This window comes from Lactuca saligna, chromosome 4 (genome assembly GCF_052625555.1).
Source record: "Lactuca saligna cultivar CGN05327 chromosome 4, ASM5262555v1, whole genome shotgun sequence".
Lineage (NCBI taxonomy): Eukaryota > Viridiplantae > Streptophyta > Magnoliopsida > Asterales > Asteraceae > Lactuca > Lactuca saligna.
The window spans coordinates 93,115,420-93,134,990 of NC_136420.1; the positions used below are offsets into that span (position 1 = coordinate 93,115,420).

Genomic DNA, 19,571 nt, shown 5'->3' on the forward strand with positions numbered 1-19,571 from the left:
GACCCCATTACCATTAAATGATGGTAAGGCAATATGTCTAACGCATTCAGTACGCGTTTCTACCTCGAGGAGGCAAATGTTAGATATGCTTCCTGCCTTTTAAAGGACAGGGCAAGGGGTTAGTGGGAGGAGGTAGGATGTAAGGTCGATGATGATGTAGTTAATGCTATATCTTGAGATGATTTTCACTACTAGAAAAACAGCCTTTTACAACGCTCATTGCGCGTCGTAAAAGGCTCAGACGACGCGCAAATGCGCGTCAAGGAAGGCCATGTCATAAAGAGAGACGACGCGCATTTACGACGTTCATTTATGACGCGCAATTACGACGCGCGTTTACGATACGCAATGCGTATCAAGGAAGGCCCTGTCATAAAGGAAGACGACACGCAATCACGTGTCGTAACCTTACGACACGCGTCTTAATGACACGCAATGCGTATCAAGAAAGGCCCTGTCAAGAAAGGCCATGTCATAAATGAAGACGACACACATTTTGCGTATCGTAATTTTAATTTTTTTTTTTAAAAAAAATTATTTATAGATTTACTGATTTTCAAATTAAATTTGCATTTCATGTCTCACAATACAAAAAATACAATACATTGCACAAAATTTAATGTCATACAAATAATCATTCCAATAATAGACAAATGTAACATTTCAACATTTTTTTTATATAATTAACTAAATTATTAGCCAAATTTCCTAAACTACCAACATACTTTTCTATGAAGAGCATTAACAGTGTTCTATTCCATCAAAAACTTCAAAACCTGCATAATTAAATTAATGTTTAATCAGCTACAGGTTAATAAGGTAGATTTAAACAAAAGATTTTCATAATAGTAAGATTTTACTTACCATTGTTGTTAATGACATTGAAAGAAGCAGCCCAACAAACACCCCCTCAGAAGGATTACTACCACATAACTGTTGATATTTGATACTTTATTACTAAATGAAACCAAAAACAAAGTTAAAAAGTAAACAAAATCAGAAGGTTTTGGTCAAACTTACAGAGGCTGTATTTCCAAATATTACTAAATGACATTGATTGAACCACCTGCAGATTTACCATTTTGTCCCTATGAGATTCACTACTGAACACATTCTACAGGTTGTAAACTATTATATATATATATATATATATATATATATATATATATATATATATATATATATATATATATATATATAATCATTGTGAAAAGCAAGAAATTAGAAGTGGAATGTGATTGCATACCATCAAAACCAACATTTTTACATGCCCATTTTTCCCAGTTTGTATTCACGAAACCCTAATCCATGAATGCTTGCTGGTTACAAAACCCAACAAGTAGTAAGGCAGGCCTGCAACCAACCCATCCACATTTGTTTCACATAAAATAGCTACCTCATTCCATAATTACTAATATATATATATATATATATATATATATATATATAGACACACACACACACTTCAATTTTTTATGTCAAGTGATAAGAAATAAGATATGTTAAAAACGAAGTGCAAGACCATCTACAGCAGGTAACAATTTTTTTTCCAATCCATCACTTGTATGCCTAGTTCATTTATGAGAAAAGATAACATGAATGCTTTCGTTCATTTTAGAGTACGATAAAATAAAGAAGGTTATTAAGTGAGATAGAAAATAGTAAACTTAGTTTTATAAGATGACAATTAAGCCTATCATCGATATATGGGACTAAATGTTTTTCCATGAAAAGTTTGAAAAACTGTATCATTATGAAAATTATCCCACTCTTGTGTTATTAGCAAGTTTTTCTGTAATACGTGCAAAATGTCCGAGACAAATGTGGGTTCCAAAGACCTTAATCTTGTGGATAATGATCAAAAAGTTGAAGTAAACAATGACTCATCTTCACAAGAAATCCCAAAGGATTTAGAAAAAGCAGAGGACAATCCCATGCCCACTCCAGCCCAAGAGGTACTTCCTTTCTTTTGTAGATATTATCCTAATTTACTTATTTGCCCTTTATCACCATTACAAGGGATTTAGTTAAAAGTCTTAAATCATCTGCTTATTTGATCTTTAAAATTGTAGTTGAATAGTCTTTACTATATAATCTTTAAAATTGAAATTTCACAAAGTTCATTATTTGCAGGAAGTTGTAATCAAGAAAAAATATGGTGGATTACTACCAAGAAAAACCCCTTTAATCTCAAAGGTAATTCAATTTCCATTCTTTTTTTTTTCTCTAATTATGGAAGAAGAATACTAACAACTAATTTGTTCCCCAATCATACAGGATCATGATCGTGCTTTCTTTGATTCTGCAAATTGGGCACTAGGAAAGGTACTTAAAATGATTTTTTTTAAAACACTTGATCTATTTTAATAAAGTTTTGATGCTTCATGTTATTCTTGTCTTTTTTACAATAGGGGTGACAAAAGAGCAAAGGACCTTTAGAGGCACTACGCCCAAAATTGCAGGTATATATATATATATATATATATATATATATATATATATATATATATATATATATATATATATATATATAAAATTTTGCATTATGTTATGACTCACTTCTGTTTGACTTGATGTTTTCTGTCAGCCTACGCCACATCAGCAAGTTCGTTCAAGACGATCATTCTACGCCCCTGCAGATATTATACCCTCTGTTGTATGATGGGAGCTGCTGTTTTGCAGCTGTTGTTTCATGACCAAGAAACACATACATGTCTCATGATATTATACCCTCTGTTGTATGATAGGAGCTGTTGGCTGCTCAATATAACAAACTGCCTTGCAAAAGCATATTACAAAGATCTGAATCATTAACAACTACTAACTCACATTATCTTATTAAAGGATACTCAAGGGTAAACTAGTCAATAGCAGCAACAAAAAAACACTATACATATTCCTTGCATGCAGTTTAGATTTAGATGATATAAACTGCAAGTATGCTTGTTGTAATATATGAGAACTTAGATTCACCTTGGGAAGATTAAATCCAACAAAAAATATAGGAATTGTGAGGCACTCCAAGTAGAACCTGTTATACTACAACAAAAAGCCAGAGATGTTAGAATACATTTAATTAGTGTATTTAATATTGTCAAGTGTTTGGTTGGTAGGAGATGAAAATAAATACAACAAAAAATTAATAATTTTAAATTTTTTACTTATGTGTAAAGAAAATTTCATTATTATTTATTTCAAGATACATAAAAGAGGGTATTCTAGTGTTTAAAAAAAGGAGGAAGGACATGAAATTTGAGGATCAACTTTGGACTTCACTGTGGACTATCAACATTGGAAACGTGTGGTTACCAACTCATACATGACCGGCTTAGGAATAAAGTGGTCCAATGTCAGGAATGTCATGGACATGCAAGCTGTCTAATGTCAGTAATGGCGGGTAAGAAAAACGTACATTTTTATAAAAAAAATGAAAAAAAATCCAAGCGGTTGATTTTGTTTTCGTTTATTGGGCCAAGAAAAGGAAACAAGGATGTAACAAATAATGTTGAGGAGGCAAAAAAGGGTTCAAGGAGACATGAGATTGTGAAAAATAATGGATCAACGAATAAGAGTGTGCCACCTGTCGCAACAACCGTAAGCAGTGGGCTCAAAACGCAATTGCTGCTTCAACCTGTCAACAGTAAACGAGATTATTTTCTGCATAGTTTTAAAAACAAAAAAAGGAAATATTATTATATTTCATGTTGTATATATGGCTTAAAACGAAGAATATGCATATACCTTGCCATTTGAACATCCCTACTGCATTTGCAACATTAAGCTCCACACTAAAACGTGATCTTGACATCTTCTGACTGCTATCCATGGGAAAAACATAATTGTTTCAGCATGATAGCAAGTTTTATAAAATTAAGAGAGTACTTACCAAAAATATTCATTAAGATCATCTTAATTTCTCCATGAAGCATGGCTTGCTTTGCCACCTTGATTTCTCCTGGCTTCCTGCCACCATTAAAAAAAATAAGTCCCATTAGAAAAGTAGATTTTTTCAAATTAGATGGTCAATGGATCGCAAGGTTAACAACAGTTATAAAGAGGTAAGTTGATAAAAGCAAGAACCTAATTTGTGGAGTAGAATCCACTAACCTCGATCATCATTCATCAAGCTGGGATTTATTATTATTATTATTATTATTATTATTATTATTATTATTATTATTATTATTATTATTATTATTACAAATACATACTTGTACACCATTGCTTTGATTCCACACAGTTTCCTACTTTCAAAGAGAGTTAAAGGAAGATGATGGAGAGTTGACCGAAATGCGCACTAAATACTTTTCGAGAGATCTCCTCCAAATCACTGGTATGGCTATCGAAATCGTGAGCATCAGCATGTAGGTTCCAGATCCAAGTGGTAGTTTCAGGGCCTTTAGCTATTGTTCTTGAGAAATGACCCGGTCTAGCCCATTCCTCGAATGAAGTTTTTATGTGATCCCTATCTACCAAAATTTTTACTTCTGGTTCCGGCGAACGAATAATCATTGAGTCCTCTTTCCGGACAACACATACAAAGAGACCCGCCAACAGTCAAATAATTAGTGAATCTCGGAGAGATATTTCTATTATATAATTAGTTTCTTTCTCTTCTAGTTTTCTATCTCCCATCTATCTATTTTCTTTAGTTATTCACTAGAGCAATTATGATCTGGAAGTCGATCCGGGGCAAGTGTTCGGATCTATTATGACATAGCCATGAGGCGCTCAACGGACCTTTTGGCTCTTATAAAAACCTTTCTGACTTTAGATTGATACAAAAACTACTTTTTGTGCAACCTAGTATATTTCAGATCTCAATTAAAAGTTATTAGATGGAGCTGCTTCATGTTTTTTAGATAGTACTATTACTCTATTCCAAATCACGCGAGCAGCCATTATACACACAGTGTTGAATACATAATGTTATTTTCTTTTCTTTTCTACCATTTTACCCTTACATTCCAAAAAAACATATGCATCAATTTATTTATTTATTTATTATTATTATTATTATTATTATTATTATTATTATTATTATTATTATTATTATTATTATTATTATTACAAATACTTACTTGGTAAAGTTTCTTTTCCAGGATTGTAATTGCCAACGTCCAAATCACATACATCATAATCATGCATTAAATCAGGTGCAATTCCTTCCTGTGAGATTTAAAAACTTTTTTGTGGTTAATAACAATAAAAAATCACATACAAATAATATCATTTCAAATTATTAATTTACCATTAGTAAGATCAAGAAAAAGGTCAGTCCGTTTGACTGTAACAGACATGGAAAATCCAATTGAAGAAAAATAGTCCAAAGATGTGGAAGCAGAACCATAGTAAATCTATGAGCCTTTAGAGAGCAAGATCACTTTATCCAACATGTGGTAGATCCGACTCTTGAACATTCAATTTTGACTTTATAAACAACCTCTTCAAACTGAAAAGAATGACAAAATCACCATGAAAAACATTTATATAATTAACTCAAAGAAATTAGCGGGTGGGGATGTAAAAAGACCTTTAATGTTATCAGGTATAAGGCTTGATCAGGTTTCACCATTGTTGAAAGTTCTTCTATTGGTTTAGTAATGGTGGTGGTGGTGGTCGTGTCTTCAGGGTTTAGAACCAGCAAGTGGAGGGCCATGGCAATTGGCCAAGTGGTAATGATGTCTATATGCTTTGCTTGATTTTGGCTGAAACCCCCATTTTGATTCCACCACAACCACCACACCAGCTAGTGACCAGTTCACTTGGAAATAGATTAGGAAAAAAGCGAGCGCTGCACCCATCAACACAAATGGTGTGATAAAGTAATTCGAGTCATGGAAGAAGAAGAAGAAGAATAAGTGAAGAAATTGTAAGTGTTCCAAAAGTGAAGAAATCGTAGGTGTTACACGAAAAATTAAGATATCAGGGAAGAAGAAGAAGAAGAAGGAGAGACTAGATGAATAACGGTAAGCACGACATACCTTAGTGCAACCAGAAGAGAAGAATCAGACCTGCTTCATTGAATAGAATGAGATATTTCTTAAAATCGGACCTAGGGCTTGTAAGCAGAACAAAAAATCATGACAAATCATGCTCAGTAAAGCATACCTTAGTTCAATCCGAGCTAGGGCTTGTAAGGCCCTAAATCGTCGGCGCTGTGTGGGATGAGAAGCTGTAAGGCCCTAAATCGTCGGCTCTAGGATAGAAGTAGATGGAGCATGTAAATTCTTCACACTTTCAAGCATAATTGTAACCCAATCGTCGGATCAAGCATAATTGTAACCCAATCATAGTCACTCAACGCGAAAATATGCGATTTTGGAATGGTGGAACTCTGTGGCGAAACCGATAGCAGCTTGGAACGAGATTCCAGTAAGCCAAATTCAAGATTCGTGAAATTCTAGGGCACACGAGGCTACATGTTTCCTGAATTTCAGTCTACCGGAGTTCCGACACATAAGTCCGACTTGTACGCTTTCGGAGTTGTACTTCTTGAGATATTGTCAGGCAAAGAAGGCAAGTGAGGAACGAAGGAAGGAGTGTCGATAACTAGGCAAGGCGGCAGTCGAATCCATGGAGGGGGAAGAAAGGATCGTAATTAGGGCAAGAAGGAAACAAAAGTGGAGGACAAAAAATAAGGCGGGTGTTCAAAATTTTAGGGATTTCATTTTCCCCTTATCTACTAAACGCGCTTTTCATTAAAATTATAAAGCGACACTCATAGAGGACGCCCATTTAAGATACAGCGCCCTCCGTGTTTTTAATTTTTTCTCGTATGACGCTAATTTAAGGGCACGCAATAATGCGTGACCTAAATCCTTAAATTTTTTGAAGAGATGACACTTTTTTACCGCCACTCTCCATTGCGTAACATAAATCAATGAGTGTCATGGTTTGCGCGTCGTAAAAGGCTATTTTTCTTGTAGTGTTTACGACTAGGTTCCGAGCCGAGTTTACACTGTTGATTTAGGTGCAGCAGTTGGCGAGAGAGTTTTGGGATCTCTGCCAGACTATTGAGACTGTGGCACAGATCACTTCCAAGTTCCAGGAGATGGCTATATTAGTTCTGCAATATGCAGCAGATGAAGAAATGAAGAAGGTAAGGTATCATGATATGTTGCGGGATGATATTAGGGAGTTTGTGAGTATTTTAGGGTGCAAGACTATGAATGATATGATTTCTAGAGCCTGAGAGCGGGAGATCAATTTAGAGAACCTATGTAAGAGGGGCCAGATCACGTGCAGGTGGTGGAGGGTCCTGGGAAGAGACCGAAGACTTCAGATCAACGATTGAGGGGCCAATAGGGCCGAGGTCAGTACAACACATGCAGGAAGCTGCACGATGGGATTTTGTCATTCTAGGGGTTTGGCAAGGTTGGTAATGTTAGCAGTATTGCCCTCGGGGGGAAAACCCATTATGTTTTCATTACAAATAGGTGGGCTACAAGAAGGCCGACCGTCCGATGTTAAAGGGAGGAGTAGTGAGTGTACTTACTGTGGATACTTTGAGGATCAATGATAGTTGTGAGGGTAGGATTGGATCCCCAGCAGATAGGAGTCAAGCATTGCAGTGTCAGATAGGGGAGTTCAAGACTCCAGCAAGTGATATTGCATGTATGTTATCTTTTGCTTTCTTTCGGTTTTTATCAGTATTTATGTTGTTGGAGTTTTTGTATTGGTTTGGGTAAGCGGCATGTGTGGTTATTGATTGATTTTCATCATTAAGAATTGTTATTTGCCATTTGCATGCCATGAATCATTAGTGGGTCAGAAGGAGTTGCATCTTGTTGAGCGGATTTCAGTGTGTTCAATTGTTATTTTGGTTCTTACTTGGGATCGGTTCGGGGGTATCATTTGAAAGGACTTCGGTCAAGTTCAATAGGTTAGTTCTCCAGTATCGTTAGGGTTCATTGGTTTTATCCTTCATGTCCTTGGTTGGCCATTGGGAGTGCCAAGGGAAGTTGTCTATTGCTAAGGTTTTGGTGTTGACATCAGCGTAAATGACTTCAAGAGTTGGGAGTTGTATCATAGAAAACATCTAGAGTTACCATAGTTGCTAGGATTTTGGGGAGTGTTCATCTGTTCTTCAAGAGTTGTGCAGTCTTCTGGTCTGGCTAGTATTGGTTCATTAGCATGGGTAAGCGTAGGTTGCCAGCGGTTCAATCATTAGAGGGTAAGATGGATTAGGAATCCTTCAAACCTAGTATGTTGTATGAGCTTAGTCGAATAAAAGTGAGAGAAAACCATTCAAATATCTGTGAACGGATTCAAGCGTGAAACTAGGGTGAGTTTTACATCATGTCAGGGAGGAAGACAGCCTAAGTGGCTGTCTAGATTGAGGTTTGTGCGAGTTGGGAGTCCGGGAAACTTCCCATCAGTTGGTTAGCGCCTTTTTGGTTAAGGATATCAGGCTTTTGGTGAACCCAAGGTGGGATTCCGAACATCACTCGAGTCCAACATGGGGCTCTTCGAAGGGTGGGTTTTCGACTCTGGATGTGTTCAGACTGATAAATGAGCAGTAAGACCATGGGTGGTGGCTATGGAAAAGAAGAAGTGTTGTAAGACTCTGGGGTGACTCGTGGCATTCACTAGTTGGCAGATTGCATATAAGTGTTGTAAGACTACAGGGTGTCCCGTAGCATTCACAAGGTGGCAATTAGTGTGGGAGTGGTTTAATATTGCGGTGTGACCAGTAGCATTCACCGGTCCTTGTGCAACGGCGAGGGTGTGGTAAATCCATGATTTTTCATGGATTTCTTTAATGGTTTAAATCAGGGTGGGTCAGTTCATAGGACTGTGGGAGGGCCACAACATCCTTAGAATCAGGAAGTGGTGGGTCGATGGAAACCAGGTATGATATAAGACTACATTTGGTCGTGTAGCATTCATATTAGCATTGGGTTTGGTGGTGAGATGGTTTAGGCAATTATCGCCAGATGAGTCTTTCTCTCAAGAGACGCGTACGGAGACTCTATATGTGTGTCTTGCAACTCAGCAAGCAGGCAGGAGTCCGGTGGTCTAGTTAGTTGGCAAGCAAGTTGGGACCAGGGAGGTCTAGGCAGCTTTTAGAAAGCAGCTAGAGGGTAGCAAGATGAGTCGGGGGGGTCTCAATGATTTAGGATTTATGTGGGGAGCTGCAGTATATTCAGAGAATTGCTAAGTCGCTTACAGTTAAATTAAATAATATCATAGTGGTTGAATTGATCATGTTGCCCAGCTCTCGTTTGAGTCTAACCGTTACAGGGCTGAATCTTCTACTCGAAGGATTATCTAAGCCTTCTATCAAGTATGAGTGTGTCACATCAATGAATGGTCAGTGGATTTGTTCTCATCTAAAGCGTCTAGATAATCAAGGGTTGGGAGCATTGTTTAAGTTTGGAATCTAATGAGGCTTTTGCATGGTAGTGGTCCAGTGTGGGAAGTCTGTCGGGATGTCAGACCGATTTGAGATTTTAGGTTTCAGGAAGGTAGAGGTGGTTTTCTACAAGGGATTAAGGATTCATTCTTCTTCGGGTTGGAGAATCCTACTTGGGTGGGTTTCAGTTGCCTTGGGAAGATTGTGGTATACTCAGGTTTGAGGTCGTGTTGCTCAAGACGTTTGGTGTGTGGGGAAAGGTAAGGACTGATTTTAAGGACAAAATCTAATTTAAATGGGGGAGAATTGTAACTCCTAGTTCCAAATCGTTACCCATTTGGGTGTAGGTGATGAAATGTAGATGCTTAGGGTATTTGGATTTGGTTTTGGTGCCAAGGGGTATTTTGATAAATTGGCAGGGCGCTTTTACGGGAATTGGATTATATGTTCTGAAAACTTTATGGAAAGTATGAGTTAATTAAAGTGTAGAGCTTCTCGTTACCTTTTCATGGATATAAGGACCGTCGGATTTGAAAGGCCCACACTTTCATATGCATGACTGAGAGAAAGTGTTACAAAATCTGGATACAAACCGACTATTACAAAGTGTTATATATTAAATAACTACCCAGGATACTAGAATTTTACACATACATGAGTACTTTCGCATACGAGCTCCGTTTTTTACATTCTTTATATGCACGCGTATGTAAAATTATGATCTATAACTTTTGTTAAGACTCCGTCGGCTAACTTTGATTTTATTTTTAGTATTATATTTTAACAGACCGGGACATGAAAAGTCTTTTAAAAATTGATAACTGCTTCATCAGATATCCGTTTTTTGTCTTTATTTTTACCATTGTATTACTACTGACGAGACCTTCAATTCTCAGTTACGTTGCGTCGGCTGAAAATCACTCAATCTTTATTTCGAGTTTTAAGTTATCTTCTACTATTCTGAAACTTAGAAAAATCATAACTTACTCATACGAAGTCAGATTTCGATGTTCTTTTTATCAAAAAATCTCGGTTAAACGAATACTATGACTTTCATTTAGATCACTAAGACTAAAAATTAGTTTATCGAAAACTCACGTTTTACACTAAATAGTGTTTGCCAGTTTTGTCGCGGATCTTCGTTTGGTCATAATTTCTTCGTTATAAGTCGGATTTCGATGAGGTTTTCGCCTAAATGTTTCTAACGAGATTCTTTACAACTTTCACTAATAAAATTTTACTTATTTCAAATTTTATATTTTTGTGAACTTTCAATATTTGACTTTTTGATAGGAATCTCACAAGACTTCCAAAACATTCTGAATAGATTCTAAACATAGTTTTACTTCAAATCAAGTTAAAACTATCTGTTAGAACTCAATACTCAAATTTCATATAATATTTCATAATATTAATCATTACAAGACATGAAAACTAAACGTGTATGTTACAAATACTTCCTCCTTTTGAGGATTTTGTCCCCGAAATTATAGCAATTAAAACATATGGGGATAATTTGTTCTTATCTCATTCTTATTTCCTCAAGTATAATTTGGGCCTCGTCGGTGTTTCCACTTGACAAGCACCAACTCCACTTCTTTATTACGTAGATTAGTCGTTCTTTCGCTTACGATCTCTTCAGGCTCTTCTACATAAGTTAACTTATTATTCAGTTTCACCTCGGATAACGGAACTGCTTCATCATATATGCTTAAACATTTATGTAGATAACTCACATGAAACACATCATGAATACCTGCCAATTCTTCAGGTAATTCCAAGCGGTATGCTTGCTTACCAATTCTCTGGATAATTTTGAAAGATCCAAAAAATTTGGGACTTAACTTTCCTTTCTTCGCAAATCGCATAATACCTTTCCACGGGGATACCTTCAGCGGCGGAGCCAGGGTCAAACTTAAGAGGTATCCCAAAAAAAAATATGTAATATACAATAACGAAAAAAAAATTGCAATTTCATTAGATATAAAGTTCAATTTCCATAATAAAATTACATTTTAAAGTTCACTTCTTCGATCTTTCATTTTACGAAAATGAGTAATTACATTTTCAGTCTTAACATTCTCTAGTGCTTCTTTTTCTACACTACAAATCAAAGCACCGTTCATAAAATCGTCACCTATTCTATTACGCAAATCGGTCTTCAAGAACTTCATTGAAGAAAAACACCGTTCAACGGTTGCGGTTGCGACGGGCAAAACCAAAGCTAGTTTTAATAATCTATAAACCAAAGGAAAAGAGAGGTGCTTCCCGGATTCCACCAACAAACGAGATAGGTCGGCAATTCCCTTCAAGTTGAAAAATCTTTCATCATGGAGCAAAGAGTGATAATAGATATCAAGTTGTCCATTAAGTTGCGCCCTTTCTGAATCGTCAAAATCATTTTTGTATATATCACTTAGTTTTAACAAGTTTGTTTTATCAAAACTAGAAAATGAGTCACAAGGACTCAATGCCGCCATGTTCTCCATCAACTCCGTGCCAACTTCACTAAATCTATCCCCAAATTCTTGAATTTTCATATCTAAAATTGTGTTAGAAGTCACAACTTCAAAATGATGTTGATAGTCTTATTGGTCCTACGCTTGCATGGGGTAACATAATATCCCGACATGTCCACAATTTCAATACTATGTTTTTCACAAAAAACACATACCTTCTTCCAAATTTGTGGAAACCCATCTTTTCTAAAAACTAGCAATGCTTTCTTTATCCCTTTTACTAACGAAGCGGCTTCCAAAATAGTTTCATCTTTTTATTGAAGATTCTATGACAAGGTATCCGTGAGATATAGAATTTCCAACATCAAGTGTAAAAGAAAAACAAAATCAAGTGTCTTGAAATATGACAAAATACCCTTTGCCTGATTACGGTTAGATAAAGTAGACCCCTCCTCTTTGACATAGTTAAGTACCGTAACAACTTCTGCAAACAAATTCACAAAACTTACAATTGTTCTAAAATGTGAACCACGTCTAGTATCTCCAGCTCGAACAAGAGAAATCTCTTGATTCAACCCTTTTTCTGTTTCTGTTTCACTAATACCAATTTCAGCTGCCAATCTTTCTTTTTGCATCTCTCGTATCATATCTTTTCTCTTACAAGAACCACAAACGACAGTAACCACCAAAACTAGTTGTTCAAAGAATTCATCAACATCATCATGTTTCTTTGCAACCGCCACAACCACTAATTGAAGTTGGTGTGCAAAACAATGTATATAATGTACAAAACTGTTTTTATTTAAAATCAAAGATTTCAAACCGTTGAATGCACCACTCATATTACTTGATCTATCATAACCTTGTCCCCTCAAGTTTCAACAACAAATAATAATTAAGTATTAACCCTAGTCCCTAATTTAACAAAGTTATTGTTAATTTCTAATTTTTCAAACATAATAACAAAAAAAATTGAATTTTAATTAACCAAAAAACATAATAGGGATGAGTATTTTGATTATTCTACCTTCTTTCATTGTGATGGAATATCCGAGGAGCGGAAGAGGTGCCTGGAATTTTGCAATTGATATTTGAGAATTGAGAATGCTTGTTGCGTTCACGTCACACGTCTCCAGATTCCAAGACACTTGCACGAAGCAAAAATTCTATTGTTTGGATTGTTCTCTCTGTCTGACCAAGTGTATGGGGATGATAAGCTGTATTGAGAGCAACTTGAGATCGCAATTCACGTTGCCTACTTACCCAAAAATGAGATGTGAAGTGAGTATCACGATCGGAAATGATATTTAGTGGCACACCATGTCTCGCGACAATTTCATCCAAGTATACTTGTGCGTATTTCTCCAATGGAGTTGTTTCACACATGGCGAGAAAAATATGCACTCTTAGTCAGGCGGTCGAAAATTACCCAAATGCTATCATGATGTCTAGTAGTCGTTGGCAATTTAGCAATAAAATCCATGGATAGATCTTCCTAATTCCATACAGGAACACTAAGACTTTTTGGAGTTCCATAACGCTTTTGGTGTTCTGCTTTGATTTGTTAGCATACTAGACATTCCTGCACATATCTTCCAATGCCTCTCTTTAACCCAGGCCACCAATAATATGCCCGTACATCATAGTACATTTTACTTGTACCAGGATGTATTTACAGTTTAGGTTTATGGGCCTCATCCAAAATCTTCTATCTTAATCCACCAATCTTTGGAATCCATAGCCGATTCTTAAATACCTTCAGTCTTCATGGATCATCAAGTAAAACATTAGTATAATGTATCATCCCTTCTTTCTTCACATTTTCTTGCTTTAACCCATCTACTTGCCATTTCTCTAGTTCATCAAGAATAATGAACTTTACTGTAGTGTGAGTAATAGTATAACACACACTATTATGATAAACCTTTCTTCTAAGTGCATCGGCAACTACATTGGCATTTCCAGGATGATACAGGATTTCACTGTCATAGTCTTTGACCAGTTCCATGTCTCATTGTTGTCTCATATTCAAAGTTTGCTGACTGAATATGTACTTGAGACTTTTGTGGTCGGTAAATAATTCGCATTTTGTACCAAAAAGATAATGTCTCCAAAGTTATAGGGAAAATACCATTGCAGCAAGTTCAAGGTAATGAGTGGGATAATTCTTTTCATAATCTTTCAGTTGTCTTGAGGCATAGGCTATCACTTTACCATGTTGCATCAACACATAACCGAGTCCCAATCTTGAAGCATAACTATATACGGAGAATTCATTAAAACCTTCTGGGAGTGATAATATTGGAGCATGAGTCAAAAGATCTTCTAAAGTTGAGAAAGCTTTTTCTTGGCTTCACTCCATTCGAAATTCACTTCCTTCTTTGTAAGACTTGTGAGGGGTACAACTATACAAGAAAAGTCTTTAATGAATCTTCGGTAGTATCCCGCGAGACCCAAGAAAATACGAATTTCATAAGCATTACGAGGTGCTTCACAATTCTGAATGGCGTCAATTTTGGTAGAATCTACATACATACCTTCACCAGAAATCACATGGCCGAGATATTGAACTTGGCAAAGCCAAAATTCATATTTTGAGAATCTAGCATATAATTTGTCCTTTCGAAGAATTTCTAATACTTCACAAATATGAATGGCATGATCAGCTTCATACTTGGAATACATTAGAATATCATCAATGAATATGATGACAGATTTATCGAGCATTGGATGACACATCCGATTCATCATATTCATGAATACATTAGGAGCATTTGTCAAACCGAACAACATGAAAAGGAATTCATAATTCCCATATCGAGTACAAAAAGCAGTCTTTGGTACATCCTGCTCGTGTACTTTAATTTGATGATAGCCTGATCTCAAATCAATCTTCGAGAAATAGCTAACACCTTGAAGCTGGTCAAACAAATCATCGATGCAAGGTAGTGGGTACTGTAATCAATACACATTCGCATCAAACCGTTTTTCTTCTTGACAAAAAACACTGGAGCACCCCAAGGAGAGGTACTCAGTCGAATGAAGCCTTTGTTAAGTAATTCCTGCAGTTGGATCATCATTTCTTTCGTCTCAGCTGGCGAGAGACGATAAGGAGTCTTTGTAATCAGAGCAGCACTAGGCACAAGGTCAATTCGAAATTCTACTTGCCTGTCCGGAGGAAGTCGATGCAATTTTTCAGGAAAATATCAGGATATTCATTAACAACGGGAACATCGTTTATAGCTTACTTCTCCTCTTTTGAGATATCAACTGTATAGGCCAGATAGATAGAACAACTATTCGATATGAATTTACAAGCTTTGAGGAAAGAGATTATTTTTATGATTTTAAGTCTTTGTTCACCGTAGACATAAATAGGATTATCCCCTTCAATGGGAATACATACTATATTTCATAGCACAAGAGTTCTACACGGTTCTTTGACAACCAATCCATGCCTAGAATAATATCAAAGTTGGGCAAGGAGATAGAAATCAGATTAGCAAGGAAATTATAGCCTTCAATTTCTATGACACAATCTCTATAGACTTTATCAGCAAGTAATTATATAATTCCCATAGTATCTACATGAAATGGTTGCACGAGTTTATAGCAAGAAATTTGAAAGGAATACGCAAATTCACGAGACACAAAAGAATCTGAGGCATCATAATCAAATAAGATGTCAGCATGTCTAGAGTTGACAGGAAATGTACCTCTCACAACATTCGGGTCCTCGCGTGCCTCCTCTGTGGTAATCTGGAATGCTCGACCCTTCACTTTTGGAACCTCCTCCTTTTTAGTTGGAGTATCCTTTGGTAGATGAACATGAGCTTGACTTCTCGTTGGTTGTTGAAAAGAAGCTTGACTTCCCGTTATTTGACTAGTAAGAGTAGGGAAAACACGTTTCATGTGGCCAGCAACACCACAAGAAAAGAATGTAACAGTCTTCATCGGACAAACAGACTTCATGTGGCCTACTTCTCCACATCCATAATAGACCACTGATCCTTTTTCTAATCTACATTCACCCGGATGATTCTTTCCACAATTTCAACATGATGGAAATTGAAGAGAAAAAGATTGTGTCCTACCGCAGCCACGAGGGGTATAATGAGTTTGTACTTGTTTACCAGGTTCAGTTTGAACAGATTGAGCTGGTGCAATAGAGGAAACAGGAGCAATTCGATCAATTCGTGGATGCTTTGGAATAGAAAGAGTATCACCACGTATTTCTAAGTCATGCCCTCGCTTTCGAGCATACTTAACAGATTTTTCAAATGACACAACATCTCGATTACCCACGAAATCACAAATTTCATAACGTAGACCATCCATGAATAACTGAATTTTATCGTCTTCAGTTAGAATATACTTTGCAGCAAACCATGCTTTCTGATTGAATTGAGTTTCATAATCAATCACAGTCACTCCTCCTTGTTTAAGCTCAAGGAATTCTTTCTCCAATCTCTTCCGTAGGTCCAGAGGACAATACTTCCCTAGAAAATGAGTTTTGAACATTTCCCAGGATAAATTATCCTTGTCAAACCCGTTGAGAGCTTCATATGTTGCTTCCCACCAGAGCAAGGCTTCTCCGATGAGCATTGTAGAAGCAGAATTAGCCTTGTCTTTCTTATCCACATAAGAGATAAGAAATACTTTCTCTGTGTTCTGAATCAAATTTAGAACAACTGTGGGATTAAGGACACCAAAAAACTCTGTAGCACCACTACTCTTGAAAGTTTTGAATGAAGGATGTATCATCTCTACTTTTGAAGATTCTCCTGTGACTTTCTGTTTTCCTTTATCACCACTCTTTTTGTGTTCTTCGAGAGTCTGCCGAATAACACCAGTAAGTTTACCCAAGAGTCGCTCCTCACGAGGGGATACAGGAGTATCCATATATTACCTAATATTTTACTTACGTCTTTCCTAAGGTTTGTATCTATATATTTACAATAAATATGTTCATATATTGAACTTCTAACAGTTTAAGTCTAAATACCAATCTGTGGAATTTAGTTCACTTAAACTACTACTCTGATACCATGATTGAAAGACCCACTCTTTCATATGATTGAGAGAATCCCCTCTCTAAAATTTCCATCTACATCATATTACTCCAAAACATGCAACATGCATATTTATAAACAATAATTTTTACATTTATAATTTGATTACAAAGAATGGATACAAACCGACTATTTCAAAGTGTTATATATCACATAACTACCCAGGATACTATAATTTTACACATACATGAGCACTAAATACAAAAGTAATAGTCTTAAATTATTCAAAATCTTCTATCAGTATATGACTATACTGGATCCTTACGACCTGCATTGGTTAAACACTGAGAGGGATAAGCGGTGACGCTTAGTGATTTCAATAATATATACAATATAATGTAATGCCATATATATATATATATATATATATATATATATATATATATATATATCACGTGACAAGCTTTCCATATCAATCAATGATTTGATTCAAAGATATACAATCAATGAGACATAACAATTTCCATATTTGATATACATCAATAAAGCTTCGGCCCAAATAGCACAGAAGACATACACTTTCTAATTAAACATTTTTGTAGATTTCAAGCTTTCAGCCCTATCTAACCTTCTGCCAATTCCATAAGGTAGAAGTCATTCTCTTACAAGACATGCTCTACACGGCTAGAGGCTACCTACCAATACCATTGTGAATCTAAGTCCTTCCACTGATCACATGGTTAAAGGTAAAACTTTGCTACCATAATAACACAAAAAATAATAACACGGGAAAAGCACATAACACATATAACACATAACATACAGATCTTCTTATATATTGAACTAACTGTGAATTAACTGGAGGTTAAAATAGTAATTGGGTAGCACTTCCTTACTATAATTAACTTTCTTCGATGAAAACTGGGAGCTTTCTTGAAAACTGTGCCTTGCAAGGGTTGAACTTCAAATCGAAAATGTAAATTTCTTGGGCTCTTCGGGCACATCGGAACGTATTTCGGGTGTCGGGTATGATCTCGAGGCTTCAAGGGAAGTTGGAATGGTAAAAATATGAATTTAGGGGTGAAAGAGGTGAATTTTCCAAACTTACCCGGGAGGTCTCACACCCCCTTTATATAGAGTGCAAGGCTAGGATCCGGAGGGAGGGGGAAGCACGTGGCAGCAGTGCTGGCAGGTGACGCGCATGCAAGATTGGAAGGTAGCACGTCCGAGACCGAGACACGGGGGACACGCAGCATCGGATGCGAGGGGCACGTGTCAGACGCTACTTGGGCCGCGGCTTCGGTGCGAGGGGGCTGCGACACGAGTGGGACACGCGGCATGCTGCGAGCGAGGGTGACGTGGATGAAGGCTTACCATGCGAAATTCCTCAAATTTTGGGATTTTTCTTGAATTGTGTTTCCCGGACTTCAAAAATCCATAACTTTCGCTCTGACCATGTGGAATTCCTCAGATTTTGGGATTTTTCTCGAATTTTGTTCCCCGAACTTTAAAAATCCATAACTTTCATGTACGAGCTCCGTTTTTTACGTTCTTTATATGCACACATAGGGAAAATTATGTTCTACAACATTCGTTTAGACTCCATCGGCAAATTTTGAAATTATTTTATTATTATATTTTTAACAAGGTGTGATAGGAAAACTACGTTAAAAATTCATAAGTTCTTTATTCGATATCCGTTGTCGTCTGTCTCTTTACTATTGTACTACTATTGACGAGACCTTCGATTTTCGTTTAGGTTGCATTGGATAAAAATCACTCGATCTTTATTTCGAGGTTTTAGCTGTCTAATACTATTCCGAAACAAAGAAAAATCATAACTTCCTCATACGAAGTCATATTTCGATGTTCTTTTTATAAAAATTCTCGATTTAACGAATACTACGACTTTCATTTAGATCATTAAGTATAAAAATTCTCGGTTTAACGAATACTACGACTTTCATTTAGATCATTAAGGTTAAAAAGTAGTTTATCAAAAACTCACTTTTTACGATAAATAGTGTTTTTGCAGGTTTTGTCGCGGATCTTCGTTTGGTCATAACTTCTTCGTAATAACTCGGATTTCGATGAGGTTTTCGTATAAATTTTTCTAACAATATTCTTTACAAATTTCAATATTAAATTTTATATTTTACTTTCAGTATTTGACTTTTTTATCGGAATCTCATAAGACTTCCAAAAAATTCTGAGTGATTCTAACATAGTTTTACTTCAATTCAAGTAAAAGCTGTTTGTTAGAACTCAATACTCAAATTTAATATAATATTTAACAATATTATTCATTACAAGACACGAAAACTAAATGTGTATGTTACATGAATTGAAGTTGTAACGAAAAACTTATGGCTTTCAGAGTACTTTAGGCTTTGATAAGGAACCCTATTACGTAGGGTGTACATAGGGAGTCCGCAGGGCATACTGATGCGAAGGGTGTTACGCCATGCGTAGTGGGGTGTACGTGTAGCTTAGAGCGAAGTTTGGATCGGGGTGCGAGACCTCGTATCCTGGGCGTATGAGGGTGAGTATGAAAACCTAATATTTCTTGTTATACCCTATATAATCTTTATGTTAGCCTCTTTTTTTTCGTTTTTAAGTCAGCCTTCATACGCTAAAAACCCTAGATCGACCCTTTTAGCCTCTTGGTGGTGTTCTTAAACTATTTGAAGGTTTTGGTGCAGATTTTGCCCTTAGGAAGGAAATAAGGGAAGCTTGAAGTTG

At 36.3% G+C, this 19,571-nt stretch overlaps 2 protein-coding genes and 2 long non-coding RNA genes across 4 annotated transcripts; 1 reads left to right on the forward strand and 3 right to left on the reverse strand.

Annotated features, from left to right (window-relative positions):
- Window positions 1-858: 858 nt before the first annotated feature.
- LOC145038692 (uncharacterized) lies at window positions 859-1,342 on the reverse strand. Its single transcript, XR_013679496.1, has 3 exons — window positions 1,247-1,342; window positions 1,021-1,066; window positions 859-933 (listed from the first exon to the last, which is right to left on the reverse strand). It is a non-coding gene; the product is annotated as an uncharacterized LOC145038692 (long non-coding RNA).
- A 460-nt stretch (window positions 1,343-1,802) lies between these two features.
- Window positions 1,803-2,623, forward strand: LOC145038693 (uncharacterized). Its single transcript, XR_013679497.1, has 5 exons — window positions 1,803-1,955; window positions 2,134-2,196; window positions 2,278-2,325; window positions 2,412-2,462; window positions 2,588-2,623. It is a non-coding gene; the product is annotated as an uncharacterized LOC145038693 (long non-coding RNA).
- Window positions 2,624-3,904: 1,281 nt separating this feature from the next.
- Window positions 3,905-12,659, reverse strand: LOC145039916 (uncharacterized). Its single transcript, XM_078987913.1, has 6 exons — window positions 12,233-12,659; window positions 11,422-11,900; window positions 11,157-11,272; window positions 10,990-11,068; window positions 5,082-5,169; window positions 3,905-3,963 (listed from the first exon to the last, which is right to left on the reverse strand). Exons 1-6 carry the CDS (start codon window positions 12,657-12,659, stop codon window positions 3,905-3,907), a joined length of 1,248 nt encoding a protein of 415 aa, XP_078844039.1.
- Window positions 12,660-14,142: 1,483 nt separating this feature from the next.
- Window positions 14,143-16,338, reverse strand: LOC145039918 (uncharacterized). The gene is made up of 3 exons (XM_078987914.1): window positions 15,943-16,338; window positions 15,562-15,858; window positions 14,143-14,490 (listed from the first exon to the last, which is right to left on the reverse strand). Exons 1-3 carry the CDS (start codon window positions 16,336-16,338, stop codon window positions 14,143-14,145), a joined length of 1,041 nt encoding a protein of 346 aa, XP_078844040.1.
- Window positions 16,339-19,571: the final 3,233 nt, after the last annotated feature.